This window comes from Paroedura picta, chromosome 12 (assembly GCF_049243985.1).
Source record: "Paroedura picta isolate Pp20150507F chromosome 12, Ppicta_v3.0, whole genome shotgun sequence".
NCBI lineage: Eukaryota > Metazoa > Chordata > Lepidosauria > Squamata > Gekkonidae > Paroedura > Paroedura picta.
In genome coordinates, this window is record NC_135380.1 from 21,824,689 (window position 1) to 21,843,300 (window position 18,612).

General features: G+C 44.4%; 1 protein-coding gene across 6 annotated transcripts in view; it reads left to right on the forward strand.

Moving 5' to 3' along the window:
* The first annotated feature begins 631 nt into the window (after nt 1–631).
* LOC143821208 (disintegrin and metalloproteinase domain-containing protein 9-like) overlaps nt 632–18,612 on the forward strand; it is a 59,253-nt gene continuing 41,272 nt past the window's right edge. For 2 of the 6 annotated variants that reach the window (XM_077304811.1, XM_077304810.1), the window contains exon 1: nt 632–976. In XM_077304811.1, coding sequence (XP_077160926.1) covers nt 904–976 — 73 coding nt within the window. In that variant the 5' untranslated portion in view covers nt 632–903. The remainder of the gene's footprint in view (nt 977–18,612) is intronic. The other 4 variants (XM_077304814.1, XM_077304813.1, XM_077304808.1 and 1 more) reach the window with 3 other exon arrangements.

Below are 18,612 nucleotides of genomic sequence, written 5' to 3' on the forward strand. Positions count from 1 at the left end.
TAAAAATGTAAAGACAGTCTCATAGGAATGAACATGCCTTTCTAAAATTAGCTTTAATTTTATGCAAATCGCCTTGCAGGTTAAATATTTTGCAGCACTTTGACCTTGCAAGTTATCCATTTCTCTCTTTCTAGCTGTATATAATCATCATGATTAATAAGGGCCCTCCTCTGTACCTTTCTCCCATCCTGGACTGATTTGTGAGGAGACTGATTGATTGGCAGCGACAGTGAACAGAATCATTTGTAAGGGTTGAAACTTAAATGGTTTCATTGTTGTTATTGTTGAACTGAACTGTTTTACCGAAGTGTTGCCAACCCCCCCACCTCTCCCTCCCAGAGAGGGGCGGTGAGAGCAATGGAATAGTAAACAAAATGAATTGAAAAATACAGAAGCCCCACGCCATGCCTGTGACGAAATGGGCTCTAACGCACCGATATTAAGGCTAGAATAAAGAGAGGCCAGGCTTTAAGGTCGCCCAGACGCCTGTTCCTTCTCCAAGCGGGCTAAACGAAAGCCAGACGCCTTAAAAGGCCAGCGGAGCGGAGCATAAATCCTCGTGGGCTGCCTCGGAGTCTGACGGGGCGCTCGGAAGCCCAGGGCAGCGGATGTTGCCCGACACTTCCAAGCCCGCCCGTAGTTTTGCCGACTAACCCCCTGAGTCCCATAATAGGCTGAAGCCTTCCCCCGCGGGCAGGATTTGCCGGGCCCGTCCGGCGCTCCCCCGACTCCGGCCTCGGCTGCGCTCCGCTCTGCCCGTCCCTTTTGCCGGCGGGCGGGCGGGCGGGGAGGAGGAGACGGCTCCTCCCCGAGGGTGTTCCGGCGCTAGGAGGCCGCGCCGCGCAGGCTCCATAACTGGAGCCCCCGCTCGCCCTGAGCCCTGATCCGGGCGCGGGGACAGGGATGGCCGGAGCCGCGAGTGGCACTTTTCTGCTCCTGCTCTTCGGGGCGCTGCGTCTGCAGGCCTCCCGGCCAGGTGAGTCCGGCGTGGGCCACGCGCCCCGCAGCCTCCCCTCTGCAGGGATGTCGCCGAGCCTTGGCTCTCTTCTCCCCCCCCCCCCGGTCCTTTATTCCTCCCCCGCTTTGGCAAACGCCCCCCCCTCCCCGGCCCGGCGGCGGCAAAGTGCTAGTCCTGGAGCCCGCGAGCGGCGCGTGGAGCGGCCGACCGGGTGGTGCCCCGGAGGAACTCCGCCGGAGAGGCGCTCGCTAGGCGGGCGAGGGAGAGACGCCTCTAGCGAGCGGCACCTTCCTTGCCGTCCCTTTTCGCAGCCCGGGGACGTCAAGAGGGAGTCAGCGGGGAGGGGAGGGGGGGGTCTGCCCGCGTTCGAGCTGCCCCCCAAGAGGCCGCGTGGATGGGGAGCGCACGCGAGAGCCCTACGCGGATCCTAAAGTATATGAAGGGCCAGTGGGGAAACGCGCGCCGTGCCTGGCCTCTGGCTCGTGTGGGATGCGCCAGCCCTTGAGCAAGGCTTGGGTGGGATGCGCTGAAAAGGCTCTGCCCTTTTGGAACCTTTCCATGGTTATTCGGGCAAGCGCTTGGACGTCGGCTTAGGATGCGGTAGGCAGGTACTGACACGGTCTGTCAAGAGTCTTTGTAAGAGGCTCCTGGTTGGCCATGTGCGCTTGGTGGCAAAGCTGGGTTGTCGCTGTGTGATGTGGGAAATGAGGCCTTGGTGGTCAGATAGTGGGACGAAGTTCTGGTGGCCCTGGGGGTTACCCTGGTGCTGGAGTCACATTGCTGGTGTTCACAGGATGCTTGCGCTAGGCCTGGGGGAAGGGTGCAAGGGAGACCATAGTGGCTGTTAGCGGCACTGCTTCCTGGCGGGAAATATCTGGCAATGCTTGGAGTGCCCAATCGTTCCGCTGACCAAAGCTTTTGAGGTTGGCTTTAGGGATGCAGGAAGAAGTTGGAGTGCCTGTTGAAGGAGATAGTCCCCTCATATGGAAGGGCTTCATCTGCCTTCAGTGGTGGGGAGCTTCAGCTACCCTCTTATCGGTTGGGCAAATGTTTGCTCAAATTATGACCCATTTCTACAGGTGATGGTAACGATTGGGCTCTGTTAGTTATGAAGCCAGCTGAGGAGTTCCTGAGTGGTCCCTGGAATCTGGTGTGGGAGGTGAAAGTGGTTGAAAGGGCAGATCCCCTTCCCAATTTCATATATGCTGATGAGGTATGAGCAAACAAGGGCAAATCAAGGCAAAGGCCTTGGGGTTGCGATGGGGACCTTACTACAAATGTGAACTCAGCATGCAGCAGCAGTAAAAAGACAGACAGACAGACAGACAGACAGAAAGAAGATTCCATACTAGGGGATCTTTGGGACCAAAACAGCTGGTATTATAATGCCCTTATACAAGTCACTGGCATGATTGCAGGATCTCAAGAAGGAAATTGGGGGGTGGGGAATGCAGAAACAGACAACCAAAATGATTACAGGGTTAAAGTGTGTATCCTGTGAGGCAAGGCTAAAACATTTGGCTTACATTATTAAAGCGTTTTAGTTAGGAAAAAAGGAACTGAAAGGGTGACATGTCTACAAGATTATGCATGGTGCATAATTTCCCCCCTCTACTGTGATACTAGAACCCAGGTTACCCTTTGACTCTATACAGATAGATATTATACAGGTACTAGTCACACAAGGGGTTGTTGTTCTGGGAATCTCACTGCTACAAGAGGTAGCCGATGTCTTAGATATATTAAAAGGGGCTTTTGGAAGGCAGGTCTGTTGTTGCTTAATAGTGTGATAGCCAACCGGGACCTCTGAGGACATTCCGCACTGGGCTGTCAGATGCTGAGAAGCAGATGGTAGGTGAGGGCTGATGCCTGTGGGCCCTGAACATGAGATACCCTGTGGCATCTGGCAGGCCACTGTTAGAAACCTGACAATGGATCAGATTCACAGTGGCTCCTCCTAGGTGGCTCCTCTTAAGAGCAAGAAAGGGTTTCCTTTCCTCTTTTTTTTTTGCACAACTGCAAGTTTTGCTTGGCATGGCATGAAAGTGTTACAAATAAACACATTTTTGAGCTCTTGGGGTTACACGTTTTGCTCATGCAACGACTGCTTGGCATGAAAGGCTTGATTGTGAAAATCCTGATGTTTGGCACTCAGATACTGAATGCCAGCCAATCCTTGTTCACATACACTTGATTTGATAGGGTAATTTTGTTGACAGTCTGGTAATCTTGGAATGGCTACATGACTTTCTGGATTTGGGTTTGAAACAAAGGCCCTGGATGGTGAATGCTGAATGTCATGAAGGGTGCTGGAGTAGGGAGCAGACAAATCGGACGCGCAAGCCCCATTGAAAAAAATTGAGCAAAAGCATGGTAGATTCTGCATTATTCCTCACTGGCATTATTTATTACTAGAGAGATTTCCAAGTGTTTTCTGAATAAAGTTTCAGTCCAGTGGCACCTTTAAGACCAACAAACTTTTATTTTGGACACAAGCTTTTGTGGGCATACTGCTTCAAACCAACACAGAGACCCCCCTGAATATTAGCATTTTCTGTACATTATCTCAATAAGCTATTTAGTAAGATTTAAAAGCAACAGTTGGCTTTTACCGACATTATTATGAGTGTTTTGGACGGCAGCAATAGAGGTTTCTGTGGTTATCTTTTGACTAATTTGTGGAGCAGTTTGCTCTTCCCTCGGACATACAAAAGTAAAATAAATCCTGCTAATTAAATATATGTAAATTTTCTCAAATTTGAACGATGTGTACCGTGGAACGTTTTTTTGGCACAGTTTGGCACTAACAATGCAGCGTTAGCAGCAAAGCATATGCTGTTCTAGCTATATACATTTGACTATTTGAATTGGTTTGTAAAATCTAGCGCATCCCTCCAAAGACAGTAGATAAGCTTCTGATTTCAAGGCCAAATGAGAGATGTTTTCTCACAGTCGTGCTTTCCCAGTCCTCAGCAGTCTTCTTTCCCTGCCAGACAAAAACTCCCTTACTGTTCCTTGGCTCTGGGTGAGGTTGTTCCCCCAGCCAAACTCCCCTTCCCTTTCTCTTGCAACAGCTGACGTGAGCTACAGTCCTTGGTGACTGACCATTCTTAAGAGTCTGAGATGTTGCAGTGGAACTGGAAATCCAGTTACAAACTCAAATGATTGTTTGTTACTGAAATAGAAAGGGTATATTTGGCAAAAAAAAATGCAGGTAAATATGCTTGTGCATTGGGGGAAATCTAGCAGCAATAATATTTATATTTATTCTACCAATAAACACAAATCAACTTAAACAAAATAAAATCCCAAATGAATCCTATGCAGCCCCAAAATGATAAGTGCCATTTATACTTTTGTAGAGGAATATTTTTCATTAGTGCAGAAACTTCCAGAGAAAACATCCCATCAAAATACATCCTGTAGGACAGCTCATCCGGAGTTATGGGCTGGGCTGCCATCAATATGCAGACGACACCCAGCTCTATCTCCTCATGGACAGCCACTCCCCCCCCCCATATATTTGGCAGATGTTTGGAAGCTGTTGCTGAATGTTTAGAGAAGAGCTCCCTGCAACTCAACCCCTCCAAGATGGAGGTCCTGTGGTTGAGCAGGAAGGGGGCAGGACAGGAAGTGTGTCTGCCCATCTTTGCAGGGACTCAGCTCAACATTTCGCCCACAACAAGGAATTTGGGAGCGATTCTGGATGCCTCCCTATCGATGGAGGCACAGGTCACTTTAGTAGCATGCACGGAGTTTTGCTATCTTCATCAAGCGAGGCTACTAGACTGTTTAGCCACTGTGATCCATGTGACAGCCATCTCTAGACTGGACTTCTGTAACTCCTTCTATGCGGGCCTACCCTTATCTTTGACCCAGAAACTCCAGCTGGTACAGAACACAGCAGCTAGGGCCCTCACTGGTTCATCTTGGAGGACCCATATCCAGCCTGTGCTGAGGCAGCTGCACTGGTTACCATCAAATTCAGGATTTTGGTTTTGACCTTGAGGGCATATGCGGCTTGAGCACTGCCTGTCTGAGGGACCGCTTATCTGCTTATGCCCCCCGCAGGACTCTTTGCACTGTCGGTACTAATCTGGGCTCACCACGGCGCTGATAAAACTGTTCTGACCAAGCAGTGATATCAGGGCTCTTTCAGCCTCACCCACCTCACAGGGTCTCTGTTGTGGGGAGAGAAAAGGGAAGGTGACTGTAAGCCACTTTGAGTCTCCTTCGGGTAGAAAAAAGCAGGATATAAGAACCAACTCTTCTTCTTCTTCTTCTTCTTAGTGACCTCTGGCTCCAGAGACATATGCCTGGCCTCAGCCTTTTTTGGTCCTGGTCTCGACCTAGTGGAATGAGCTCCAGGAAGAGCTGAGGGACCTGACAGAACTGCCAAATTTCCACAGGTCCGGCAAAACCAAGTTATTCCGCCAGGTCCTTGGTTGAGGCTGGGTTAAGATATTTGCCCCCCCCCCCGACCTTGCTATATTATTGATTGAACCCCTTTGTAGATGGTTGGGGGGTGGTGGTGGACGGATTTTCTTTTTGCCATCTGGAGGTTTATAGTTTTAACGATTGGGGATTTTATGGGTTTTTATGTAATCCGCCTTGAGTCCCACCAAGGAGGAAGGCGCACTATAAGTGTAATAAATAAAAAAGCAAATAAGCAAATAAATACAATCGGGGAAGTAAAGCTAGCGCTCTCTGTTGCATTGTTTTCATTCATCCTGTTAAAAACATTGCACAACTTTCACTCCAGAAGTGGCAGTCCTTGATTGTACTCAATAAAACATTCAGTAATATTCAATAAGAACTCACTTGTGAGCATGTGTATTCAGTAGTCTGATTCAGGTGGCTGGCCATGTTGGTTTGGAGCAGCAGAAGAAAGTTTGAGTTCAGTTGCACCTTTAAGACCAACCAAGTTGTATTCAACTTATAAGCCTCTGTGTGCATAGATATCTGACTTTGTTGGTCTTAAAGCTGCCACTGGACTCAAACTTTATTCAGCGGTCTGTGTATGAGGGAATGAAGTTTGCATTCTATAATGCCAAAAGTAATTCTTAGATAGCAGCTGGATGATCCAGATATGTTTGGGGCAATGGAACTCCCATAAAATTCTAGCCCTCAAATGACTTTGTGTGCTCTGTGCTGGAACATTGCGCTGTATTCTGAGTTAAAATTATAAAGTAATTATACCTTAATATTGCAGATCACTATATTAGCGTATTGTGTGAGAGAACAGAAACTAATCCAAAGGTGCTTTTCTGCAAGCTTGCTATACAACCTACCTATTATAGCACTGTATAACCCTTTGCACAACAAATGCTTGTGGAACAATGCTAGTGGCTATTTTGCTTCCACTCAATGTTCTTTCAATCTAACCCAGTAATTTGTTTACGATTGGGATGCCAAAGGTACTTTAGGGAGAAATAATTGCATATTAATCGCCATCATGCTGTGCTATATTTTTTTATGCGTTTGTGTAAGTATAGCTATCGGGTATATAGATGGCATTGTTTTATTGGTTAGTATTGTGGTTTACCTTTTATTTGTTTTTAAAAGCCAAAGAAAAGAACAAGGGGGAGGGAACCTCAATACTCAGAAACAAAATAGAGTAAGAAAAGTGTGTGTGTGTATATATATATATATATGAAAAAATATAACAATGATGGCAGATCTACGTGCAAATTTCTAGAAAAGGTTTCCAAATATCTAAAGATAGTCCATATACAGTTGTCATCTATGTGCCATATGTTCTAATACTGATAGAGCTCTAAGGCCCTCAGTCCATTGGATTTACCAAAGGAATCAAGGTAAGAAGTTTGCCTTGAAAACGGTGTTTTTCAGAAATTCTAACAATAAGGTGTTTGCTGTGAACACTGACTGCCAAGCATTTTTAGGTGAATGAACATTTCCACCCACCCACCACAAGCAGGATTTGGGGGACATTGTAGACCACAGTGGAAGGGGAAATGTGGAGAAACCAACTTATGTGAATAGAACTTGCATCTTGGGTATGTCTGAGGCCGCCTGGAACGTTGTGGGAGCCAGTGACTTGCAAACAATCCCATAATATATCTGGGAAATGGTTTAAATTACTTAAGCACAAGATCTCGGTTGTGTGGCTCTTTCCTCCGGCACACCTTTGCTAGCATGGTGCTGATTCTGTATGAGATACCCCCTGTTCATGTAGATGGGTCACACAAATGTTCTTCAAACCATGCAGAAAAAAAATGCTTGCTATTAATTACCTGCCTAATGGCTGTAACAACACCTAAATGGCCCTGAGTCTGCATAGGTTTCTGGTGATAGAGCACAAAGCCGGAAACTGGAAAAGCTCCCACGCCAACACCTCTTAGATGCTATGCCAGTGCTTGGATAATTGTACAGAGTAAATTATACAAGATATCTATACACAGGGAGGAAATTAACATCAAGAACAAAGGGTTTGCCTGACTCCATTCTGGACTTTGTGTGTGTGTGTTTGTGTGAATGCAAGTCCCAAGTGAAGAAAGTTCCCTCCCTGCACTTTTATTCAGAGTTGCTCTAATCTAAGCCAAGTGAAATAAGTGAGCTTGAACTATACTTGCTTGTGCTGCTAGGTTGCCGTTCTGAACTTAAACGTACTGCATAGAACGAAGCTTCCTTTGAAAGTTAGTGAGAGTAGTAATGCACACACTGTGAACCAAGGCTATTTGATAAAGAGGTCATGAGGAGTGCTTCCATTGTGTTCACTTCTGGTGCATTTATAGTCACTAGGAATGGTTGCAACTACACCAGTCATATGGTGGGCTGAAGTAGCACACCTTAGTAGTTAATGTGGTTGGGGTTTTGAAGACTCCTTGTGTATTTTCCTGATATGCAGCAGAGCACCTGAAACATAAGCAAGTCAAGGAATGGCATTGTGGCCATCTATCTGTGAAGGCTTGCCAGCCTTGTGAAAAGGGCACAGAGAGATCCAAGGTCTGGTGTCACTGGATCTGCGGCTTCCTAGGGTACAGTAGATGTCAAAAGATGGACCTCATGGGAATTGTAAACATTCATTACTTCTAATGGATTGTTTGGGCTGCACTGGTGGTAGGTTGTTCTCCTCATAAAGCTATCTCCATAGAGATGTCAGCTGGCTGCCAACGACATGCAGATCATCCAACCCAGGACCTTCCCAGGTCAGTTGATAGCAAATGAAAACTCTCTGGAGCAGAGCAGAGGAAACAAGAGGCAACTTCGGCTGCCTTCTCCAGCTGATTTCTAGTCACTTGGTAACTAAAGGCATCACATACTTGACCTTGTGGATGGGTTTCACACTCCCTTCACAGACAATTTACTGTAGGACATATGATAGAATTGGGAGAGGTAGAAGTGAGCTCAGTTTTAAAGATAGGGAGATCTTTTCCTAACAACACAGACCGCATTCCGCCCTCTCAGAGAACTCAGTACATCCTTGGTCCAAGTCTGCAGTGATACACCAGAAGTCTAGATAGGAGGCAAGTTGAGTCTAGAAATATTTTTATGTATTTCAGTCTTTTAATTATCTACTGAATGCTTATTTAAAGGTGGTGGCATGCCTGGTACTCTGACATCCAGGGAGTGTTTTTGCCTTTAATGCTGGCTGCTTAACTCAGCAAAATTAGAGTGAAGTGGATACTGTGTCACTTTGTTTGGTTTAGTTTTTGGTTGCGGCCAGGATTTTAACATCGAGGATTTTAACATCGAGGAATGTTGGCCTACCTGCCGAAGAATCCCCCACTTATAAAGTACTGATTGCCATCATAACTAATCACCTCCATTGACATTTTAAGAGGCAGTTTTTAAGTTATTTATTTATACACACATTTAATTATATAATTATTAACTGTTTCAATATGTTGTGATCTGCCCAGAGCCAATTGGGAAGGGCAGGCTATAAATAAGGGGATGTGATGATGATTAAAACTCAGACCTCTTTCAACTTTGTTCCCATGTTTCTCTGTAGATACAATTCAAACACATGACAGCATATCAATTGCAGCCCAAAATATTCACATTTAAACAAGAACCACATTCTTGAAAATATGTTGTATACCTCCACAGTATATACAGGAATTATTTTCAAATACTGGAGATAGTTGTACATAGTTTTTTTCATGGTCACATTTTGAGTGGGTAAAATCTTTTCATAAAAAGTATTTTATTTTTTTCCCATTAGGGTATTTTCTTCTGAGCTTGCTGCTTTTTCAAACAGAAAAACTGGGGGGGGGAGAGAAGACCCCAGGGGAAAAAAATGTCTGCGGTCTGCCCCCCCCCCAGTCTTTACATCTGTATTGAGGGAAAACTCCACTTTCACTTATGTTGGCCACCATGCACACTGTGCCCCTGATGCTGCTGGTGGTTGGTGATGCTCTAGTTGCCTGCCTTATGATAACATGTACATGTGCAATGTCAAGTGAAAGAATGATAAGCAAGGACCATGGACTCAGTATCACATGGGGAGCTCCAGAACAAGGTTGTTCACTGAGGTGGATCTATGAGAAGCCAAACATCCTCAGACCATACCAAGCTGAGGACTTGCTATATTGATTTTCAAGTTTTCATGGTCCCCTGAAACCCTACTTCCTTGTCAGCATAAAACCATGTGCTGGACAGCGCTCTTCCAAGGTTGCTTATGATTTGCAGAAACCTCTGTCTCCTTGCATCCTTCAAATTGTATAAGAACCTTCTTGGCTAAAGTTTAAAAGCCAGTTTAAGATAGAAGCAAAGAATTCTGTACACATACATGACCCACACCACGAGATCAGATCTCAGTTGATAGCTGGCTCGATAGGACCATAATTCAAAACCTTTCTAATCTGTCTCACTCCTTGCTTAGAAGGGATTCTACACTGGAGACAGCAAGAAACGCAGTTACTGGTAAGTAACTGGTAGCTTGCCATGAAAACGCTAGAGGGCATCACCCCAAGGGTCAGACATGACTTGGTGCTTGCACGGGGGGATACCTTTACCTAACTGGTAGCTAGAGGCTAGAGGCTGACTGAACAAGGGAGGGAAAGGCCTGAAACTTTCAGAGCAGCTAATAAAAACAGCAAACAGTCAGCATCAGACATAACAGGAACTTCTAACATTTGGATGAAGCCCTCTGTTATTGTCTGTGAGGAATGCAAAGTATTGTGTCTCTTTTTTAAGTTGAAACCTTTTGAAAATAAGAGTGAAAACAATTCACTTGTATACTGAGAGTAATTAAGATGATTGCATGAGGGATGTGTGCCACTCATCAAATAGAGATGTCTAGGACTGACCTGTTGGTTTCCGACAATCAATCAGCATGTTTTCTGGCTAGTGTTCTCAGTGAAGTGATCTAGAAGCAAGGTGAATGCAGGTGGTGGCACCTATGTGGGCTCACACCTTTCCAAAAACAGGAAAGACAATTTTGTCCTGTTCCTGAAGGTGCTGAGTCCCTGTCTCTGGAAAACTGAGTTCTGTTTTCAAATTAGCTAGGTGGTTGTGAGGAGGTCTCTGTCATTTTAAAGGACTCAAATGACTCCTGAAGTACCCTCATGGACCTCCAAGGGAGCTTGGATCCCAGTTTGAGAAATGCACTGATGTATCTTATTTCTAAAGACAAATAGGGTGAAGAAGGGAGTATGCAACGTGAATCTGCCTTCTATTGAGAGTCAGATTATTACACCATCTAGCTCAGTATTGAGTTCACTGGATCCTCTATTCATTCTTGCAGTGACTTAACAGTGCTGGGCAGAGAGGGACCTTTCACAGTACCTGAGGTAATTTATGATGGGCCTGATCTATTCCATTTGAAAACCATGAGCTCTACCAATAAGCCATCACTCTAGCCTCGATCCTCATCCACTGATACATAAGCTCTAGTGGGTGGAGATAATGTGCTTTGATTGGATTCTGTGTGAAACCTTTACGAAATTTCATACGAGTCTCAAATTTGGTTTTTGTTTGAAAATCACTCTTGAAAAATCAGTGTGAATGCAAATTAATTCATTCTGTTGTTAACTGGGGGAAAAATATTACAACTGATGAACACCCACTTGAGGGGAACAAAAGACTCTGTGAAAGACAAGCGTGTAGAGCTCCCTTACCCTTAGGATGTTCTAAGGACTTCACTTGCATTGTCCTTACAAGAACTCTGAGGAATTTACCCAGGTTAAGCTGGTATTATTATCATCATATTGTGGGGGGAAGCTGAGGCTGAGAGAGGGCTTGCTGGGAGCCTCATGGTGAGTTCATGGCTGAGGTGAGATTCAGACTCTAAGAGAGCCTTTTTCAGCCTTTTGACCATGAAGGAACCCCTGAAATATTTTTCATGCTTTGAGGAACCCTGGAAGTGGTGACAGGCCCTTTCAAAGAAGCGGACGTGGATGTAAGATGCAGGAGATAAAGACTAGGCCTGTGAGCAACAGGAGAAGTAGGCTCCAGTGACATCAAGGTGTGTCAGGGGCCATTCAAGCTTCTGGGAAAGGCTACGTGACCACTGGGGAGCTCTTGCGTAACCCCAGGGTTCCCCAGAACCCTGGTTAGGAATCCCTGCTGTAAGAAGACAAACAAGATCTTTCAGATCACACTTTCATTTCCCATGAAAAACAGTGGAACAAAATGGGAAGAAGGCTGAATTAAAGATGCACAGTGTTATTCCATATCTCAAAGGAACCTTGGTCCATTGTAGAGAATTTCAGGTAATAAAAAGTATAACTTTAATCTGTTTCTAGTGGCTTTGGATGCACAGTCTATAAGGAGTTAAACTGCATCCAGTGGTTGGAGATTGCTGATTCTTATTACTTACTTCACTGTTTTCTTCAATGAATATTCTAATTTAGTGGTTCTCCAGCTGTGGTTTCAGGACCCATAAGTGTAGCATGACTCTCCTGCAGGTAGGCTGTGAGGCCAGGAGGGAGGGGTTGGAGTACAGTGAGTTGGAAGAGGAGGAGTTAGGAGGCTCCATGGCAAAGCTCAGTTTACTTCTGTGTGGTACAAAATCACCATGAAATACAGTCTTTGAGTCAGTAGTGCTGAACATTCTGTTAAACATTATAGGGGGAGGGACCTTTTTGTATACACTCCAGCATTTCATTGATGAAAGTAGGGGCATGCTTATAAATATCTCAGTTTTCAGGACAAAGAGCACTGCCTGATCCCTCCTGTTGCTGAAGGCTCTCCTTTCTCTGCGTGTATCCATTTACTTTGCAATAGCCCTGTAATCCATTGATTTGAAAACCACAAAGGTGATTTTGGTAAAGCGATATTAGGATAGTAGTCCTACAACATTGTTATCACAATTCAAAATGAACCTTGGCAGCTGCAGTGTGCAAAATTGAAGTCTGTGCTCAGCGTGATGGCTTAATGTTTGTTTTATTTGAAAATACGTGTCCCAGAGCGCTTACACCCCACGGCCCACAGGGATATTAGAAATGGCAATTGCAATTAAAATAATGATGAAACACAATTAACAGTAGTAAGCTGGCAGGAGTGAAAAGTATTAAATACACACACACAAGACCTTGACAATGCAGCATGATAGGATACTGCTTGGGTGAATCTTCACCCCGTTTCCTGGGGGTTTGTAGCCAAGGGCTGGCCTCCCCTTGGTAAGGTGCAGGGTTTTCATAACCATCACTAAGAATCCGCTCTTTCTCTGTCTCCATGTCCACCTGCAAATGTGATGTGTCATTTCTTCCTGACCCTATCTACCATGGGTTATCTACCTGTGACCTTTTGCCATGCTGCCTATCACAACAGAATTCCTGCAAACGTATGAATCCTTCTTTGGAAAAGTGACCCCCCCCCCAACATCATGGTAGGACCCAGGCTCTTGGATAGAATGACTGATAAGTCATAGGACATGATACAAAAACTGTAGTCTGCAGCATATGCACTTACAGCTGTGCGCATGAAGATATAAACTTGTTGAATATATATATATTTTTATATGCTTCTTTGGTAATTATGCTTAAGAAATGCAAAGGAGCAATGAATCACTACAGTTTGGCTTGGAAGACTCTCAGAGTTGCTTTGCCTTTCATGATCACTGGCTTGGATGTGCTGATGTTCTGCAAACCTACTTTGGTGCAACCTATTTCATATTAATTGATTAACAGACTGTATTTAAGGAGGACGTATTTTTGTGTGCTCAGAGTCAGTAATCCCTAAGATGAGTGGACAGATGGGGCAGAAGGGCAGGGTCTCAGCTAATTGCTGTCAGCAATTGATCATCCCATTATTCTCTGAATGTGGACATATTTATTGAACCCAAGATGTTTCCCATGCAATTCAATCTCAAGGGAATACAAACAAATCCAAATTGCTGTTTTTTCCTATTTATCTCTGGAATCTGTTAACCATTTTCATTATGCTGTGTGTTAATTTACTCTCCCACTTTGCCTATAAGTTTGAACTGATTACTACCATCCTATGGCATTGTATCTGAGGAAGTGTTCATGCATACGAAAGCTCATGCCTTGAATAAAGCTTTGTTGGCCTTAAAGGTGACATTGGACTCTAAATTTATTCCCTAAGATGGCAGCTCTGTATGATAGACCAGCTGAGGCCAAGAATGGGTAAATTCATAGCGAGGAGGAATTAAAATGGGGGGGATTCTTGGTGCCTGGTAGGTCACAACTGCCCATACTATCAGACTCAGAGCCAGAAATTGATGTTGCCTATGGCAGTCTGATGAGCCTCTTGTGGCGCAGAGTGGTAAGGCAGCCGTCTGAAAGCTTTGCCCATTGAGGCTGGGAGTTCGATCCCAGCAGCCGGCTCAAGGTTGACTCAGCCTTCCATCCTTCCGAGGTCGGTAAAATGAGTACCCAGCTTGCTGGGGGGTAAATGGTAATGACTGGGGAAGGCACTGGCAAACCACCCCGTATTGAGTCTGCCATGAAAACGCTGGAGGGCGTCACCCCAAGGGTCAGACATGACTCGGTGCTTGCACAGGGGATACCTTTACCTTTACCTTTATGGCAGTCTGCTCTGTACATAAAAACATTCTGAAATAAGAAATAACATATAAGTTAGTAGATATTAAGGAAGAATTAATTGATTTTTCATGGAAATTAAAAGAGAGGGTTTAACCTCATAAGAAAAAATTCTATTCTAGCTGCAATTAAAGTTGTGCAGTTACAACCTGCTCTCAAGGGTTGCCCCCACCTCATACTTGCTTCTCTGCCTTTAGTTACAGCCTGACATGGAGGAATGCGGAAGCTGAGGCTTTTCCCACCTCTTCCTTCCATGCCAATAAAAGCTTCACTTGTTCAGTTTTTGTGTCAGGTGGCTGCTGTTGAAGGCACAGGAACAGGGCCAGTAGCAAAAGGTAGCAGCCCAAAGGCCCTCTCCTCTGTACAAGCTTTGAGCTCTGCGGAGGCGTGACAGGAAGATCAGTCAGCTGCCGTTTCTGCTGAGCTTGTTTTCATCCCCTGGAAACCCTCCTAGCTTGCCTCACATTGGAAATAATTACTGTAGAGAAGAGTGGAGTTTGAATAGGCAAATTCTGTCCTTTATTTTGTTGCTTGTGCTCACCTTCTTTCCATCACAGATCTTGAAGGTTTCCCTGGAAATTTTGACCAGGCCAAGACCTGCACAACTTTAAATTGGCTGCTGCATTTTGTGCCCCTCCAATAGGGTTGCCAGCTCTAAGTTAGGAAGTACTTGGAGATTTTGAGGTTGGAGCCTGTGGTAGGTGGGGCTTGCAGAGGGGAGGGGCTTCAGCAGGGTACAATACCAGAGACTCCGCCCTCCAAAGCAGCCATTTTCTCCAGGGCAAGTGATCCTGGTTGTCTAGAGATCAATTTTAACAGCAGGAGATTTCCAGGTGCTACCTGGAGGTTGGCAACCTTAGCAACTTGAGTGGCTGTTGCTGTGGGGTTTGTTACTTTTGTGGACCCTTGCGTGAAGCAGTGGAGAAAATTCTGAGTAAAACACTGTTTTTATTTTTTATTTTGTAACACCTGGCCTGTTCAAGAGTTCTGAGCATCTCAAAACCCTGCATATTGGCTTGGCCTTAATGAATGTGTGGTTTTGACTTTGAAAACTCTAATCGTTATATAACTAAGACATATCTTCAGCCTTCATAACCTGGGTTGCCTGTAACAATATCTCTTATCTCTGATCCCTGACATACAACCAGAATTTGAAAGGTGGAGATAAGAATTTTTGGCATAAAGGGGAATATTTTTTCCTCCTCAGGTTCTATGAGGAATTTACTCTTCTTGTATCATGAAGGCAGTGTACACGATGGCTTCTTCTCTCATGTTTCATAAGGATGCTTCGCGATTACCTTCAGAGTGAAGGATTGTATTTCTAAAATCTGAGGAAGAATGGTGATATTCAAAAATGAGTGACGGACCCAGGGAACCTTCTTGTTGCTTTCGTTCCAGTCCTAAACACACATGGGAATCCAATTAAACTCACTTATGAGTAGACCTGCTTTGAATTGCTCCATTGGAAGATCTTTTTGGGAATGATCTTGGGGAACATTAGCACAATCTCTAATTATGTACCTGCCTAGTAACAACCTGCTACATTGCATCAGAGGTGGGCAAGTGAGTTTATGATGGAATGCGATCTTGTTATTCTTTAAAGTTCCACTAGATTCTTATTTTTGTTTCAGCAGAATAACAGGACAGCCCCTCTAGTGTTATCCCAAGAATTGCCAACTAGCCTGAAATTTTGGATGCATTCTTATGTTGCTGGGAGAGATTTTGCTTGAATCTTCTGCCTAAAATCTGTGGGACTTGAACATGCTTCCCTTTGGCTAGATCATGCCCTGTATTTTGAAAAGTTCTTAGGAAATTGTGCATGAAAACCTCTGTAGAACGGGGGGGGGGGGGGTGCGCACATAATGTTGGCTGTTGAAGGAATGGTGTATAAATAGTAAGATTACAGTTCCTTGTAAATGCATGCCTCCTGTCAGAAGGCTGGCTGGGATTGTCCTGTTTCAACTTGCTTCTGGGCTGAATCTTTCAGAAGAAATTTGGAGTATTTAGGAGTAAACCAGAGCTGGGAATGGGAGACGGAAACAATCTATTGCAAGATGTTAAAGTTCATGAGAAAATCCAAGCTGAGCTTCCCCAAAATGTGTACTATGCTCAGTTAAACGACACTATTTGTTAATTTAGATTTATAGCACTCCCTGACCCTTTTGTCTTTGGTCTCTAGTGTAGCAGAGCAATTTAAGTGAGGCAAGCAACCTGTGATCAAATTTCCTGATTTTATTTTTGCTAAAAAACAGCCTTGAGAGATTAACAGTTTGCTCGGGGTAGTGATGGTGTGTTAGGTAGGTATTTAGGAAGTGTTTAATCCTTCCCTCTCTCCTCATTTTTTAAGGATCTAAATTACAGGTAATTGTTTTCCTGCTGGGGAAACAGGCTTCTAAGCAGCTGATCTGCAGAAACAAATGGTCAGCCCTGCCTTGGCTCCCACCCCACCCCACCCCACCCCACAGTAGTCTGGTGTACGGTTGTTTTGAAGAAAGATAAAATCAATAGGAGATTTGGTCACTGCTCTCTGACACAGCCATGTGGTTGTCTTGATTTGTTGGGTGTTTTTTGGGGGGAGGAGGGTTGGGGAGGAGGGTTATTGGGGGTTTTATTTTGCACTTTGCATGTGTTTAAATTTGGATTTGTAAGCCATCTTGAGCCACAAAGGAAAGTCAGGGTATAAGTATTTCAATACATAAATTAAAACAAATCCCTGTTTCAGATTTTACCCTGGCTGTGACAGCACTGGCTGAAGGCAAGCCTCTCTGCTTTCAGCTGCCCTCCGCATAATATGGTGATTAATGATAGTGTGAGCCTATTTTACAGAATTGTTGGAAGGATTAAACAGATAATCCTCCTTGAGTCTGGCAAGAAACCTGAACTAAAATGAAGTAAATAAAACCAATTAATAATGTGTTTGGATGTTTTGAACAAATTTCAATGTGTCAAATAGTAATAGTAGTAGTAATAATAATAATTGGAAGGACCAGTCTTTCCTCACAATATCCACAATCCTGAGGGTGCTCTTACAAGGGGCTTTACTTACTAGTAGGAAATGTCTTGTCAGTGATGAAGATGATAAAATTAGACTATTTATATATATAATATAAACATAAGGTAAAGGTATCCCCTGTGCAAGCATCGAGTCATGTCTGACTCTTCGGGTGACGCCCTCCAGCATTTTCTTGGCAGACTCAATACAGGGTGGTTTGCCATTCCTTTCCCCAGTTATTACCGTTTACCCCCCAGCAAGCTGGGTACTCGTTTTACCGACCTCGGAAGGATGGAAGGCTGAGTCAACCTTGAGCCGGCTGCTGGGATCAAACTCCCAGCCTCAGTCAAAGCTTCAGACAGCATGTTGGCTGCCTTACCACCCTGCGCCACAAGAGGCTCTTAATATAAACATAGAATCCCCTTATTTCCTATCCCAAAGAGCAGCCTTTCTCAACTTTTTTACCGTTGAGTAACCCCTGAGACATTTGGGAGGGCGAACAGGTCAACATGACCATAAATTGTTATGTTATCATATTGTTAGTTGTGAAGTCGTGTCCGACCCATCGCGACCCTGGAGTCCATTTAAGCTTGCACTGACTGCTTTGGTGATTCCATCCATTCACCTCATTCTTTTGCCCTCAATCGCTCCCAGCATTAGGCTCTTCTCTAGGGAGTCCTTCCTTCTCATGAGGTGGCCAAACTATTTGAGTTGATTCTTCAGGATCTTTGTTATATCACCTGATCAATACTTAATTCATTTAAAAATATATTCAAAATTAATTAACTCCCACCCATTCAGGAAACCCTTCCTGGGCTGTCAAGGAACCCCAGGGCATCACAAAACCCTGGCTGATAAAGCCTGCCCAAGAGTCTACAATCCGCACTTGGGCAATGAAGAAGATTTTTAAAAAGGATGGGTGAAAGGCAGCGTGTAATTTATGTATGGATGGAATAAAACATGGCTAAGCTTTGTTTCAGTGTTCAATGAGCAGAGAGGGCTTTGCAGAAAAGTGAGATTCTAGTTCCCATAAAGATTAATAAATATTTATCCCACAATAAACCTTTTTAGGCTGGTGTCAGTTTCATCAGATGCTTAAGGCAGATCCTCATTATAGGCACATATCTGGGTACATGTGTACACATACGATTTGAAGGGGGGGCAGGCAACAACAGAGTAAATGAACTATAAAATGCAGGAAGGACAGGGTAGAGTGCAATTATGTGACAATCAGATATAATTAAGTAAATCACTCAGAACATTTGTTGTCACAGTAATGAAAGATCACTTAATTTTGCTAGTTTTCCTAGAGTGCTGTGGTATAATGGCTGAGGTAGTTCGGGTCCTCATTAAGTCCTTGGGTGAGGCTGTGAATCTTCTTGATGAATTCCATTTCAGCAGTTTCTCACTGGACACGCCCTTTGAAACTCTTTTGCTGGGAATGATGACTTGACTTGTACTGTTTTTTGGTTTGCACTGCTTTCTAATTTTTGTAAACTTCATCCTATTACATGTGTGATGGCATTGCTTCAATTTCTTGTAATCTGCCTTTAGTATCAGCAAGAAAAGTGGGCTATAAATACTGATTTCAGAATACGACCACATGGATAAGGCTGGTGGGGATTTGAGGGGAGATGTGAAAGGAAGGAAGAGAGGGTGTTCTACTGAATGGTTTGGGATGGGAATCT